General features: G+C 48.0%; 1 protein-coding gene across 1 annotated transcript in view; it reads right to left on the bottom strand.

Annotated features, from left to right (window-relative positions):
* Window positions 1–14,078, bottom strand: part of CYFIP2 (cytoplasmic FMR1 interacting protein 2) — a 45,872-nt gene that overhangs the window by 20,114 nt on the left and 11,680 nt on the right. Inside the window, exons 8-19 of the mRNA XM_041481946.1 lie at window positions 13,590–13,718; window positions 12,567–12,671; window positions 9,709–9,800; window positions 6,790–6,907; window positions 5,232–5,351; window positions 4,789–4,914; window positions 3,715–3,881; window positions 3,282–3,429; window positions 2,794–2,947; window positions 2,121–2,277; window positions 1,294–1,390; window positions 665–741 (exon numbers count right to left, since the gene is read on the bottom strand). Coding sequence (XP_041337880.1) covers window positions 665–741; window positions 1,294–1,390; window positions 2,121–2,277; window positions 2,794–2,947; window positions 3,282–3,429; window positions 3,715–3,881; window positions 4,789–4,914; window positions 5,232–5,351; window positions 6,790–6,907; window positions 9,709–9,800; window positions 12,567–12,671; window positions 13,590–13,718 — 1,490 coding nt within the window. The remainder of the gene's footprint in view (window positions 1–664; window positions 742–1,293; window positions 1,391–2,120; window positions 2,278–2,793; window positions 2,948–3,281; window positions 3,430–3,714; window positions 3,882–4,788; window positions 4,915–5,231; window positions 5,352–6,789; window positions 6,908–9,708; window positions 9,801–12,566; window positions 12,672–13,589; window positions 13,719–14,078) is intronic.

Here is a 14,078-nt window from a genome sequence, read left to right as displayed (position 1 = left end):
GCTAAAACATTCAAAAAGATAAAAAAATGTGCTGTAAGATATCAGTGCCAGGTACTGGGTGGCTCCCCTGGTGTGCCCCCTCCTTGAAGATCTGCTGTGGGAACATTTGGTTGGTGATGGTGATTGTCCTCCTTCTCTAAGGCCAAATGTAACCTAGAGACAGAACTTGCAGTCACATGGAAGACTTGGTTCACTTTGGGGTCATGAGATTTCATCCATGCCCTTTAAATTGGTAAGGAGGATATGCCACAAAGGTTCTATCTCCCCAAAGAGAGAACAAGTCCTGCTGCTTTACTAGGGTGAGGACAAGTGCATATTCCTGTTTTGTAGAGATGGGAGGCTTCCAGTCCTCTGCCTGGTACAGAAACAGAAGTCAAGCAAGGACATGCCTGTAATAAGCTCAGTTTGCTTTTCTGCTGCTCTCACAAACTGTACTCTGACTGCTACTCCAGATGCCAATTATTATTTTTTCACTTTTAACTGTGGCTCCTTAATTAATTTTCCCCATCTACATTGGTCTGACGTGGACAGCCAGCTCTGGGGGACAGGGATGATCTATGTGTTATCTTCTTGCTGTGGCTGTGCCCTGAGGGAAATCTTTTGGTTAACAGCAATTTGGATGCAGCGATATCATCAGTCACCATCAGCAGTCAGGCTCTCCTACCTGCCAGCCATCGCTTTGTAATAGGCAAAGATCTGATCTGCCAGCTTGTACACAAATTGATCAAAGCACAAATTCACCTGGGGGAGAAAAAACAAGACTTGGTGAGGGTGTCACCAGCACAGAGCAGCTCCTTCCTATGCATGCAAGATCAATATAACCCAACACAGATCCTTCATTTAATACAAACATATATTAAAGGTCACACTATCTTAAAACCACACTGCACTTCTCACAGTACTGAAGGTAAGCAGAAAATTGCAGTTACATTTCTCTCTTTATAGTTTCTGCATGTTCTTACAGGTCCTGGTCCCCCACCCTCAATCACCCTTCCCTCTCAGGGAATTTCTCGTTTTCCTCTGATGTCTCAAACCCTCTGCTCATCAGACTCTGCCATGTCCCCAGTGTTTGACAGCTTTTGGCTTCCATGGCTCCCTACAGGTACAGCTGAGCTGAAGCCCTTAATCAGGAGAGTCTGTAGGGTCTCTGTAAATGCTGATCTTTTTGAAAACTTCTCAGTCTGATGGGATATTTCTTTTAGGAGAAAGGTGCCTATAATGAACTGCTGGGTCAAACAGGACAGTGCGACCCCAGTGAGCTTTTTCCATGCAATAAAGATGAAGAGAACTTACTTCAGCTTCAATTTCATCATACAGGAACTGCTTTTTGAACTTGGTCAAAGCATAGTATGCACTGTCATTGTAGAGGTCCAGAGGGTACAGCACATACCTGAGGGCAAGAACACAGACCACAGCTAAAATTGGCTTTGGAGCTTATGAGCATAAACTGCAGCCAGTGCACGTCATGCCCTGCCTGATGTAAAAAAATGGCTTTTCTCTGACTTCATTCCTATCACTGCCACCCCCTGCAGCCTCTCAAATAATCCCTCTTTATCCCTGGGTTCTGCAGGAAGCAGCTACAACCGACCTGGAAGTGAGCTAATTATGAGTTGTTCAATCAACACTTGCTTCTTCTCTGCCTTTAAGAAAGCCTTCACCTTGCCCTCACTCCAGAGAGTGCTCTGACAATGCCCATACAACCAAGTTTTCCTAACAAGGAAAACATTATGAAGATGATTACACTTGCAGAACAGCAATCGCTCTCGTAATTTATCCCACACACAAAAAAAAAGTTGAGGCAGCTTAGCCTGGGCCCACCCCCTTTGGTGACACATCTGTGTCAGTGCTGCGTGCAGGTGACGGTGCCACCGTGTCCTGCCCACATCCCAACAGTTGCCAGCTGTTGTTTATGACACATGAAGAAGTGCCAGTGCCAGGAAGTCGCCCCTGTGTCTGCTAACGAGGTGTTCACACAGCACCATTCATGTGACAGCAGAGCAAGGAACATCTATTTACCTCCCACATCAGAAAGACTGCTCATCACCAGCCCACCCTTCTTCCTGAACAAAATCCCAAACCCCAGCACGTGCACGGTCCCTGCAGAGCCCATCAGCTCTTACTCCATCATGGAGGGTTCTTTGGTTTCCAAAATGTGGTCTGTGAGGATCCAGGGCATGGACATCTCGATGGGGAACTGGATGCGGCGGCCCATGGTCAGCTCCAAGAAGAACTCCCGGAACCAGAGCTGGGACAGGTCACAGCACTGCTGCAGAGCTTCTGGAACGCACATAGGATCCATGTCACCCCCCTGGGGATGGCAGTGAGGGCTTGACACAGAAGGCAGTTGCTGCAGCCTTGTTTTTGGGTACAGAACATTTTTCTAGGATGTCTCTGGTTTTAAACTCAGACCGTGGCCAGGCTGCCTGAGCGCTTGGTAATGCCAGAAGAAGGAAGGGATCACCCCTTTTGCTCTAGAGGGACAGTGAGAGCACTGGAATGGCTCGGAGTTACTTTGGAAGCCTTTTTCTGTGTCCAGTGGCTCAGTTTGTCTGGGACAGAAGGAAAACCCAGTTCTATAAAATAAATTCCCACCTGCAGCTATTTGCTCTTGCTGACAGCCCTGCTCATATAACGACTACTGCACAGAAGCATGCCTGAACCAGGCAGAAGTAGGACATTTGGGAAAAATCAAGGAAAATCTTCTGCATAGGTCAACGAGGAGCAAAGCCGATCTGCTTTTGTCTTTCTGAGCATGCAAGGGCTGGGTTCAAGCCTCCCCTGACATAATCTCACCGCTGATGTTGAGAAGGTGGGTGAAGAAGAAGGACTGCTTGTGGAACTCCTCAATGGCCAAGACTATTGGCCCATCCAAGCTGCTCCTCAGAGTCTTCTTCGAGCCACTCTTGTCTGCTATGAGGGACTCCAGCATGGTCCTCACCATGTAAAGCTTTGGAAAAAAGGTGACATGCAGTTACCACTCTCCAGACACCATCACACACAGCCTTGGTGTTCTGGGAACAAAAAAGTAACACTTCTCCAAGTTGGTGACCACGCTCTGCACAAATAAGCCACTATCCTTCAGAGTTAGAGATAATTAAGCCCCTACAAGAAGAGGCTTTGGGAATTATACAAGAAATTAGACACAAAAGCAACATTTAACACACAACAGCATGAAGACTTTGTGGAACAGAGCATGGAAACAACTGCTAACCCACAGGGTGGGAGACTCCCACATGGTTCTAAGACCATGAATTCCCCACTGGAGACAACCATTCACATACCTGTGTGCTTGATGGTCCTACTGCTCGTCGTGGGACTTTAATATCAAATCCACCTTTGGGATCCTTCTCCCCTCTCAGGCAAGGATCATTTGGAGGCTCTCGACCTCCCTCCCAGTCACAGATCGTCTTCCGAATTGCCTGAAGGACACTGGAGTGGGGGGAGAGGGAAAGCAGTGCTTAAGCTTGATTTTACTTCAAGATAGAAAATACCTATGGCTGTGCACATATGAGAGGAAAGGTACCTGAGGTGGGATCATACACAGCTACTGTTGCTGGGATGATGCCCAAAAGTTACCTCTGGAGCAGCTGCTGGCCAAGGACTGCTGGCTGCTTGTGTACTGGAGCATACACAGGCCCACGTGCTTGTGCATGACAAAGTGCAACAACACTAATCAATATATGGGTTTTGCACTGCATTCAGGGACAGACTGACCTGATCAGAACATTCTTCTTCTTCCTGACAGCCTGTCGGAGAGGCTCCCTCAGGGTCACCTGGGCGAAGTCCTGCAGCGCTGCGTAGATGGTGTTGCGGATGGCCTGGTTGAAGACACTCTCCATCCGCCCCATCAGCACTTGCAGGCCTTTGATCATGGCAATCACCTGAAGAAAAAGTTAAACCCAGATATATCTGCTGTTTTTCCATTGTGTGAAGAGGGCTATAAATCCAGCGCTGAGAGAATTCGGGACTGAATTAATTCTGAATTAATTCTACTCAACTAACATAAGCCCAGTGATCAGGCAGCTAATTTTTGGGTGTCAGCTGTTTTACAGGTCACAAGAAGCTGAGGAAAGCATTTATACCATCAGTTTCTTGCAAATAGCCCCTGTCCCTTGTTTCTACTCCTGATCTCTTGGTATCTTTAATACCACACAATCCAAGGAAACTGCACATGCTCCACGTGTGGGTGCAGCTTGCACAGAGCTGCATCTGCACAGGGCACAGCCTTCCCTGCCCAACAGCACAGTGGAGGAACCACCTGTTCCACCCTGGACTGTGTAAGGCAGGAGGAAGGTGAGGGCCTCCCAGAGCCTGGCTCAGAGGACTGTTCCCACTGTTCACAGACAGCCAGGCTGAGAGTTGATATGTCCTGGGGACTGGCTGAGCATCTCTTGAGTTTGCACAGCTCCTGGATGCAGCTGCTGCTCTTGCTCCAGATCACACTGCTCTGCAATACCCCCTGTTCTGGGTTTGTGTGGCAATATTTTGGGAGCAGGAGTCCACAGGGGTGACTTCTGTGAGAGGCTACTGGAAGCAGCTTCTCATGTTCCCCCCATGTCCAATAAAACCAACATCAGCTGGCTCCATGACAGAGCCAGTGCTGGCCAGGGGCAATTTAAAGGCCAGATTAAGGGATGTGGGGACCCTTAATCCCGTAACAGGGGTCACAGGGATGAGGAACTGGCAGAGTATGGGGAGAACACTCTTCCATTCTCTTTCCCTGGCCTGAGGAACATGGACAGGAAACCAGCCTGGACTGGCTCTGACTCTCGCGCAAGTGGCACCTACTTCCACAAAGGCAAACTTCTCCTCACTGGTGTAGTTGTACCGGGTGGCTCTCTCATATTCTTCAGCTGTTCCTGGGCAATCCTTGTTACAGAATTTATCTGTGGGATGAACCAGCTTCCAAGAGTACTAGAAGATGGAAAGAGACCACGTCAACATTGCAATGAGGAAGAAGATGGGCTAGAAAGACTGAATTAGGCCATATGCCAAAAAACCATTCTCTAGACATCACTACAGTTTGACATTCTTGGCTTTATTATCACTTAGTTAATTAGTTTTCTTTATCTGGGAGGCTGCCAGTCATACCAGGCATTTGACAGCCATGAACTTGTGTTAAGATGTGGTCAAAACTTTGCAAATTAAGAAATTCCATCATCATTTGAATTAGTTTTAGTTGCTCCTAGACTCATCCCAAACTGCTTTCAGTGATGCAGGGATGCACTCACCACTTCCATGACGTGGGCACTCCACTTGGACAGCAGCTGCAGACCCCGTAAAGCCAGGTCAAAGAGCTCCCTGTACTCCTCATCCGACTTCTGGCTGTCCAGGCCTGAGCCAGTGACCACCTGGAAGAAATCGCATCGTGCTACAATGAGCAACTTGCTGCAGGGGCTTCACTCAGTCAATAGATTTCTCTCCCAAATCCTGCCTGAAATGAATTCCTGACCTTATGACCAAGCTAGAATTGAGTACAGCATATACTGTCCCTCAGGGAAAAGGACCTTGCCAAGGCTCTTTTTACACAGGCAGTCAAATTATTCCCTACAAAAAAAAAAAAAATGAGACCTGTCATCTCAGAGCAAATAAATAATGGTTTTTATTCCACTTTCCCATTCTTTTTCAATGGTCTAATACTACTGAAATCCTTGAGAATCCTTTACTGATTAAAGTTCAAATAAGCTCTTCCAAATGCCAAAAAAGAAGCGCCTGAGAATGCTACGATTTGTTAAACTGACACTGATGAATGAGGATCACACGTGCAAAAAGCAGTCCCAATGGCATCAGAGAGGGCACTGGCATTCAGTAATGAAGAGAACAGAGATGCCTTCGTGAACTTTCCTCAAAGCCCTGACTGATAGGCCTGTGTAATTGAAAAGCCCTATTTGCAAGTCATTGGTGTTCTGACTTTTGCCTGATTATAAACATTCAGTTGCCAGGGTTTTCTTCTGCTTATTTTCACAAAGCTGTGGTCAAGGAGCCGAAGCTGTTGCTGTAGATCTCCTGGTGCACATGATTTTTACCTGCAGGAGCCTATCATAAATTGCTTTTTTATTTCTGCATCAACAGTGGTGTGTTCCACCCATGTCCTTCATCCCTCCTTGCTGTACATCTGTGACAGACCATGGTCCTTCCAGATTGCTCTGTCCCAGGCTTGTCCACTAATGGATTCTTTGCTTCTTTTTGCCAAGGTCAGGATTAAATGTGTGAGATGGTATTTCTTGTTAAGACTCAGATGTTTATTAGTTCTTATCTATGTTACAGTCCCACAAACTATGAGTTCTGTAGCATTTAATTCTAACAAGCTAAAAATGGAGATGTATCTCTCTTTCTACAAGGCCTTTTAAGGATAAACTGTCCAATTAAGAAATGACACCTAGATTATTTTTACTTTTAACCCAATAACCAACCACCCATGGCCCACAATACAGACATTTTTATCCAATTACACAAACCCACCCAAACCCATGGAGAAAAAGGTGAAGAAGAAGGTAAAGAAGAAGGACCAGCCTCTGCCCTAAAACCTCCATCTTGCTGTATATATTACTGTATTCTAAACCTTCAACTCTTAAGTTTTCCACCACGTGATATCACACACTTCTTTCAAACTCCACACCCATAACCCCAGTTCTATAATTCCATTTTGGAAGCCTTCTCCACGGCCTCAGGTCAAACGCAGTGCTCTCCTGGGGTCGGTGCCTGTCAGCACAGGGAGTCTGAAATTCTCCCCAGGCAGGTTCCAGCAGTGCCCCTCAGCCCTGGCTGCAGGGGTGCAGCTGTACCCACCTCGCTGTTGCTGTAGCGCGCGAGCTCCGAGATGAAGCGGATGTGGTCGTCCCGGATCTGCACCATCTGCTCACAGATGTTGTACTGGGGGCTGATGCTGCTCTGAGTGCACGTCCACCTGGGAAAAAGAGCAATGGTGTCAAGGACAGGAGACAGCTTCCACTCAAGACAGCCCAGGGACAGCTGCTCTCTCCGCCTCAACGTGCTCCAGGCACGCCACCCTCATGGCAAATGTCAGCCCGTGTCGTCTCTCTGGTGTGTGGGGTCGTCCAGAGTGGTCTCACACAGCTGGATGGGGACATTTGCCTCACCTCTCAGCCTGAATGTGTCTGCTCCATCCACCCTGAAGGCTGCTCTCCATGTGGGCTCACCTACCCCAAGGGCAGAGATGGCAATTTTCCAGGCCATCACAGGACAAGCTTTCAGGGAAAGATGAATTTCAAAGACCTGCATCGTTTGCATCCTTTCAGCTAAGCCTAAGAATAACCATCCCCTTAAAGGTTCTCCCTCCAGGTCTGGGTTGTGCTGCCTTCTCCTGCAAAGAAAAACTCTGCAAAGAACTAGCCCTCCCATTGTTTTTGGTTTTGGCTCATGCTACCAGCTCAGTCAACAACTCTGAGTAAAAATTATGAACAGAATATGATTACCTGAACTAGATTTTCATTTGCATTGAGCCACATGTACAATGCAACAGTGTAATGTCATCCTAAAAAAAGGCAACCAAAGGCACAGTTGTTTGAAGGAATGGAACAAACCAGGTCTATTTAATTTAATATCTCCTTTCGCCCTGTAATGTATTAGCCCCAGATATAGAACCAGAATGGCTCCACCAAAATGTTTTGTGAAACCAATTGTCCATCAGTGAGATTACCATGTCTCACTCTGTCATCACAATGTAGAAGTTCAGATTATAATTTTTTTCCCCCTGAATGACTGTCCACCTTGTGATAGTCCTGTTCTCCAATTTAGGCTGCCCATACAAAAGGAAAGTGAGAAACCTGCCCCTGATATGGACCTACACTTATCCCTACATTTAACTGCACTTGTTGCCAGTATTTGTGGTGGTAGAAGGATCTGGAAATGCTGGGCCACATCATCCCTTGTGAAATCCATCCTCCCCCAGTCCCCAGTTTGTTTCTTACCCGTTTCCACGTGCTGCCCACTGGACAAGGGGCAGGTTAGCAGGACTGGCCCGGGCTGCCCCAGCCCTCCCTGCCACACACAACCTACTCCACAGGGCAGAAACAAAGCACCATGCGGGAAAAACACCAATTAATTCCACTTGCACGGAGACAAGGAGGGAGAGAAAGTGACAAAAACAGTATTAGTAAGAAATGGGGATTACATGGAAGCACCTGGGCAGAGTTAGAGCTGGGAGTCCCATGCAATTTGCTGGGAAGGCAAGTGAGTGAGGAAGAAACATTGGTTAGTACGGCACGGCACACAGACCTGGTGAGACAGATTTCAAAGACAGACATTAAAATTGTGCATAGGTAAAACAGCCCATGAGCTACCTCGGTTTTGAGATGAGAAAATGAGGAATGCTGCTGATGCATGTTTCGTTGAAATGTGCTTTCTGAATGATTTGGGATAAAAAGGAGCAAATCTTCAGAAAATTTTTCACTTTTTTAAAAAGAGTTTTCAAAAATATTCTTTAAATTCACATTACACAGAATATTTTTTTTCTTGTTTTTTCCCCCCCAATTTTAATTGAAAACTTTTGGCTCAGGAGTTTTGCCATGTTGTTTTCAAACCTCTCCTGAACAATTAATGGGCACTTTTCAACCAGTTTTTGGGAAGGCAGGGGAGGAGGGCTGCTCCTGGCAGGCAGAGAAGCCAGACCCTCCGGGGTGGAGGGGGACGAGCAAACAGAAGCCATGACACTGCAGGTTAGTTCCTGTCCTGCTGAAGAGACAGCCCAGCCTGGCTGCTCCTCACAGACACCAGAGAAATGTGATTTCCACCCAAGACAGTCCTACAGGTGGAAGGCACTGCCTGCTGCAAACCTGGCTGCCACCCACCACGACAGCCAGGCACAGCTCAGACAGGCTGTGCTCACAAGGGGCTGCAAACCTTATTCCAAGGACATCCATACCTAACAATGATTCTCCTGATAATCACTGACGTGATGCAAAGCTACAAACACAAGTGGGGCCTCTCACGTGCCTGCTGTGACTGAAACAACGTCTGTGGATTCATCTGATGGCAGCAGCAAACTGCCCGTGAGCCCAGGCCGCTCCTGAGCTCTCCACTCCTGCTCTTCTCCCACAATATCCACAATCATAGAATCATCAAGATCATCAAGTCCAACCTTTGACTGATCATCACCCCGTCAAGTACACCAGAGCACTGAGAGCCACATCCAGTTGTTAGTGCCACATGCAGCCTTTTCCAGTTCATTAATTTCTAGAGTGTCTGAGCCTCTGAGTCAATCCTTACGGCTGCCATCCTTCTTCATGAACCCTGCCTGAGCTAGAGGAGACACCCTGGCTACTGCAGAGATCCACTGCTGTGTTCATGCTCTGGAGGATTTTGTCCTTGGGGTGCAAACTGTGGATTAAAATCTCCCCAGAGCAGGGACACCGCTCACACTCACACCGCTCGCACGCACTCGGCGCTGCCCCAGTCCACGCACCAGCCACCCTTCCTTCCTCCTGCCTCGCTGCCAGCCCCCTCCCAGCCCTGCCTGCTCCCAGGGGATGGCTACACAGAGCTTGGGAGCTGGCTGCACCCCCAGGGCCGCTGAGGACATCTCCCCATGCAGGGACAGGGAGGGACACGCGGGCACACAGAGCTGGCACGCCAGACTCACGCCTCACGGGGACACACACGGGCACAGGCCTCGCACACCCAGGGGCTGCGGCCCCACGGCCCTCAGGACACACACAGAAGCCAAGAGACATTATGGCAGGCACTCACTTGGATTTGTTCTCCTCATAGTGAGCACTGGTCTTAATGTATCTGGCCAGTTCTATCTGCATATCGCCGAATAAAGGAACCACCTGCAGCTGCTGGAAAAGAAAACAAAAGATGGTTGAAACATGGCAGAGAGAGAGAAAGAGAGAGAAAGAGAGAGAGCCTGGCCCCAGCACAACACAAGGGACTCCAAAAAGGAATACTGCACCTCTGAAGCTTTGCAAAGTGTCAGGATGTTTGAAGCAAAGTGCAAACCTGGACCCAGGGTCATTTCTCACCTAGGAAATGACTGACAACAATCACAAGGCTTTCTGTGAGAGGAAATCACTCCCTCTGCATGGTCTGGAGCCCTGGGCTCACTGCTACCAGGCTGGTTATAGCCAGAATGGTTCAGTGCTGTAACCAGCCAGAGGAAAGGCTCTTCTTACAACAAAAAGAGAGAAGTGTGGTCCTGAGCAGGCCTTATTGTCTCCCAGCCTAATTCTCCAAGAGATCAGAGGAATGAAAAGCCAACATGTTGCTATTTTGGACACCCAGGAAGGTGTCAGCTTTCCCCAGGGACTCAGCACTGTGGTTGCTTGTGAGTGTCTTAAAACTTCTCCATGAAGAGAAAGACACATGGCTCTGCTTGCCCTTCACATCTCAGAAGGTTTTGGATGGGAAATAAATTCCAAGTGCTCTGAAGATACCTCAAGATCAGACATGTCCCTCCTTCACTAAACTTCCACCTGCAAACAAAATCCAACCAAGGACAGCTTATCAACAAAATATGAAGCTTTAACTTCACCCAGCTAGAAAAAACCTTGCCCCAAAATTCAGGGAAGATGGGGGCAAATTCCCTGTCCTATTATCACACACTTCTCTTCTCAGGCTGAGTTGTGCACAGGATGTGTAATGCTGTCATCAAGGATTCCCACCGGCACTTCCATAAAAGGTTTAAATGAAGTTCATTTTCACTACTCAAATTCCTGGGCAATCCACTAGAAATTTAATCAGAAGGCAATAAGCAGACGTAGTGAAGGAGCAGTTGGTCTTTCCTCATTGAGATCTGCTAGTTTGGAGTGGTACTTTTCTGATTAGGTGAGACCACAGTAGATGCTGGAGAAGTGCAAATGGAAACCAAGCTGAAAAAGAGAAAGTTACTCCATGCAATGGAAGGTTTTTTACCTCATTCTCTGATGACCCACAGCACTTTGCAATGAGCAGCAAATCTGTCTGAATGCACCAAGATGACCAAACTCTACAGACTACACTGAAGGCTTGATTTAGAGATTTAGTTGAATTAGCAAAAGCTGAATCAGGGAAAACCCAGAAGACTCTAAAGAATGATGTGATAAATCACCTTTGCAGAGCAGTGTCCCCAGTGATGGGAGGTTTTTTAAACACCTCACCATTGCCCTGTCCATAAGGTAATGGTGCCTGTGGCTCTCTCTCTCAGGGCTGTCCCCAGGAAATGGTACAAATTGGGGTGAACAGTTCCCCATTCGCTCAGGGGAGGAGGCACCCCAACCTTCCATCAAGCCTGGGCTCACCTCTTCCCTCCCCTGCACACACTCAGCACATCACCCATAAACTGAACCTCGGGGCAATAAGCAGGGAGACATCCTCTATCCAACACCACAACCAATCTCCTCACCCAGGCTCCTCACCCCACCAGTGGGGGAAGTACCAGGGAGAATCCACTGTGCTGGAAGACTGAGGGGAAGGAGCCCTCTGTGCCCTCCCACAAATCACCACCTTCTCATTTTCCCTGATCTGGAGCAAGTCTTGGTAACAGAAACTAATCTTTCCATCTCAGAGGAAAGATTAATAAAGGACTCAGGAAGGACTCCATCTGCTCCATCTGGGAGATTCTTCTGCTGTCCTCCTGCTCTTTGCCACCAACTCATTTGTCTTCTGCTAGATCCCACCATGCCTCCTACAGCTCCAAACCCAAATGCCTCCCAGTCCCAGCCTGTGCCCAGAAGCAGTGGGAAGGAGGCACCACCTTCCCTGAGATGCTGTGTGGGCTCTCAGCCCTCCTCTCCAGCATCAGGGTTATCCCAAACCTTTCCTGTGCTGAGTGGTCCCAGGGCAGTGCAGCCTGGCCTCCAGCTGTGGATCAGAACATGGTCAGATGTGCTTCAGCAGGGAGAGGTTGTGTGGCTGCTTCCCATCCTGCCACTGGGAGCACCCAGGCTTCACGGGCCTTTCCCCAAAATCCACATCTCAGACCAGACAAAAACAGTTCATCAAACAACAGAGTGACCCTTTGAAGATCTCACTGGGCACCTCCAAGTCCCAGTTGACACAAACTCCCCCAAAAGGTTTTCCTGTGCTACAGGGAGCACAATTTATACATAAAATAAAACTGCCAGCTGCGTCCTCTGTCCCTCAGCTCAGCAGCTTGCAGAGGGAAGGAGAAGCAGAACCATCACCCACACAGACCTCAGCAAACCAGCCAGGTTTGCTGGTGGCCTGAAACCACAGAGACTGCAAACCTGCCTCAGGAATGTGCAAAGAGACAGAAGCCATGTCAGTCAGGTACATCCTCCCATGAAACAGCCTCTCCATCCTCTGGGCCCTGGCAGGAAGCAGCCAGAGCTGCAGCTCCCACTGCAGAGCCAGCCCAGCGCTGCTGTGCATCCACAGCCCTGCAGGCTCAGCTCTGCTCCCCTCACCCCTGCTGCAGCTCTGTGCCCAGGCCTGCTCACAGCAATTCCCTCCTCAGCCTTTGGCCTAGATAGCTTCTCAACCCTTGGGGTTTTTGGACCTGTAAGTGATTCCTGCGGTTGTTTTTTGCTAGCAGCACGTGCAGTGGTACAGGCTGCTAATCCACTGGTCTGCAGTAGACACCAGCCTCACACAGACAGCTCACTGACCTTGAAGAATTTGTCTATTTTGCTAAGGTTGATTCTCTTCTTGGCATCCAGCTTGTAAATGTTGCTGACATTCCCATCCATGAGATACAGGCCAAACCCCATCACCTGGAGAAGATGGAAAGGCAAGGTTTCATCAGCATGAAGTCAGCAGCACATGTCAAAGACAGTTCTCCACCACTCAGCATGAGGAAAGACCATTTCAGGTTCCTTTTCACCACCTGATCCTCATGAGGAAATGTTTAAAATATGCCTGTATCTGCCAGGTGGCACATGGTAGGCAGAGGGCACACAATGAATTGTGTGCAAAAACACAGGATGCTTCCCTTGGTTATTTGTTCCTCCTCTCCCCACATAACAACAACCCAAAAGTTTTCTCCATCTGAAGGCAAAAGTTTACTCCTGGAGAAGAATTTAAAATAATCTCCTGAACTGATTTTTCCCCCCCTGTCATTAATTCAGTACAAATCATTACAGAGAGTGAAACTCCCCACACTTCAGAGAACGTGAGCTGACTCACACCATTGTAATGAAGTTTTCATGGTAATAATGACTGCAATCATTGCCAATAACTGACTGACAGCAAGGACAAATACACCAAATAAAGGGATATTTTGGCATGTTTATCTTGAGAACTCTTTACAGCCAGAAAAACAAACCTGGGAGCATCTGTCTTCTGCAGGGAATTATTGCTGGGAATGGGCATCAAGGAGAAAATTCTGGGTTACAAAGTTGGTGGTGATTTTACAACGTCCTCTGCAGTTACATAGGTCAAGCCCACGATCCTGCACTTCTGTGCACAACAGAAAAACCCCTTCCAGCCTTGGAGGATGTAGGGCACCCACCAGTGCTCTCACCCTCCGTGTGCTGGGCACTGTCTCTGCAGAAAAGGGATGCATGCCAGCCCAAAAGAGCAAAAAAATCAAGAAACTGAAGAGAGGTGTTGTCCTAGGAGTGAATTTCACTTTACTAAAACAACAGTGACTCTATGCAAGCACCAGCCCCACAAGCATGGCCCAACCTCACCTTTAAGAGCATGTGCTTCTCACTGGGGGTGAGATACATCTTGTTTTCATAGTAATCCACACAGATGTTGACAATATCAGCCAGCAACTCCTCATAGCCGGGGATAACCTCTAGTTGTTGGTGCAGACACTGAAACACAAAGAAACCACATTATCCACGTAGGCAGAGGAACAGCAGAAACCAGGCAGGAAACATTTTGAGGACTAAGAGTAAAAAAATAAGAGGTTCCTTCAAAGCTCATTTGTGTGGTTTTCTTAAGTTTACTAGCAGAAGACTGAGCTCATGGTACTACCTGGAAAAAACAACCTTCCTTTGCAGGACAATTCTTCAGACTGATCACAACACCCAAACATCAGACAATGAGATGCAAAGGGGGGTGACTCTGAGCAGACTGTCTGACTCCTGTCTCTGTGATATTTTAACTAGTTAGCAGAACCAGTGGAGCCTGTGAAGTGTGGAGGGCCATGGGGGCTGAGCTGCAGTCCCCAT

This window comes from Pyrgilauda ruficollis, unplaced genomic scaffold (assembly GCF_017590135.1).
Source record: "Pyrgilauda ruficollis isolate IOZ18807 unplaced genomic scaffold, ASM1759013v1 scaffold57, whole genome shotgun sequence".
NCBI classification, from domain to species: Eukaryota; Metazoa; Chordata; class Aves; order Passeriformes; family Passeridae; genus Pyrgilauda; species Pyrgilauda ruficollis.
This window is presented reverse-complemented; position numbering and strand designations above follow the sequence as displayed.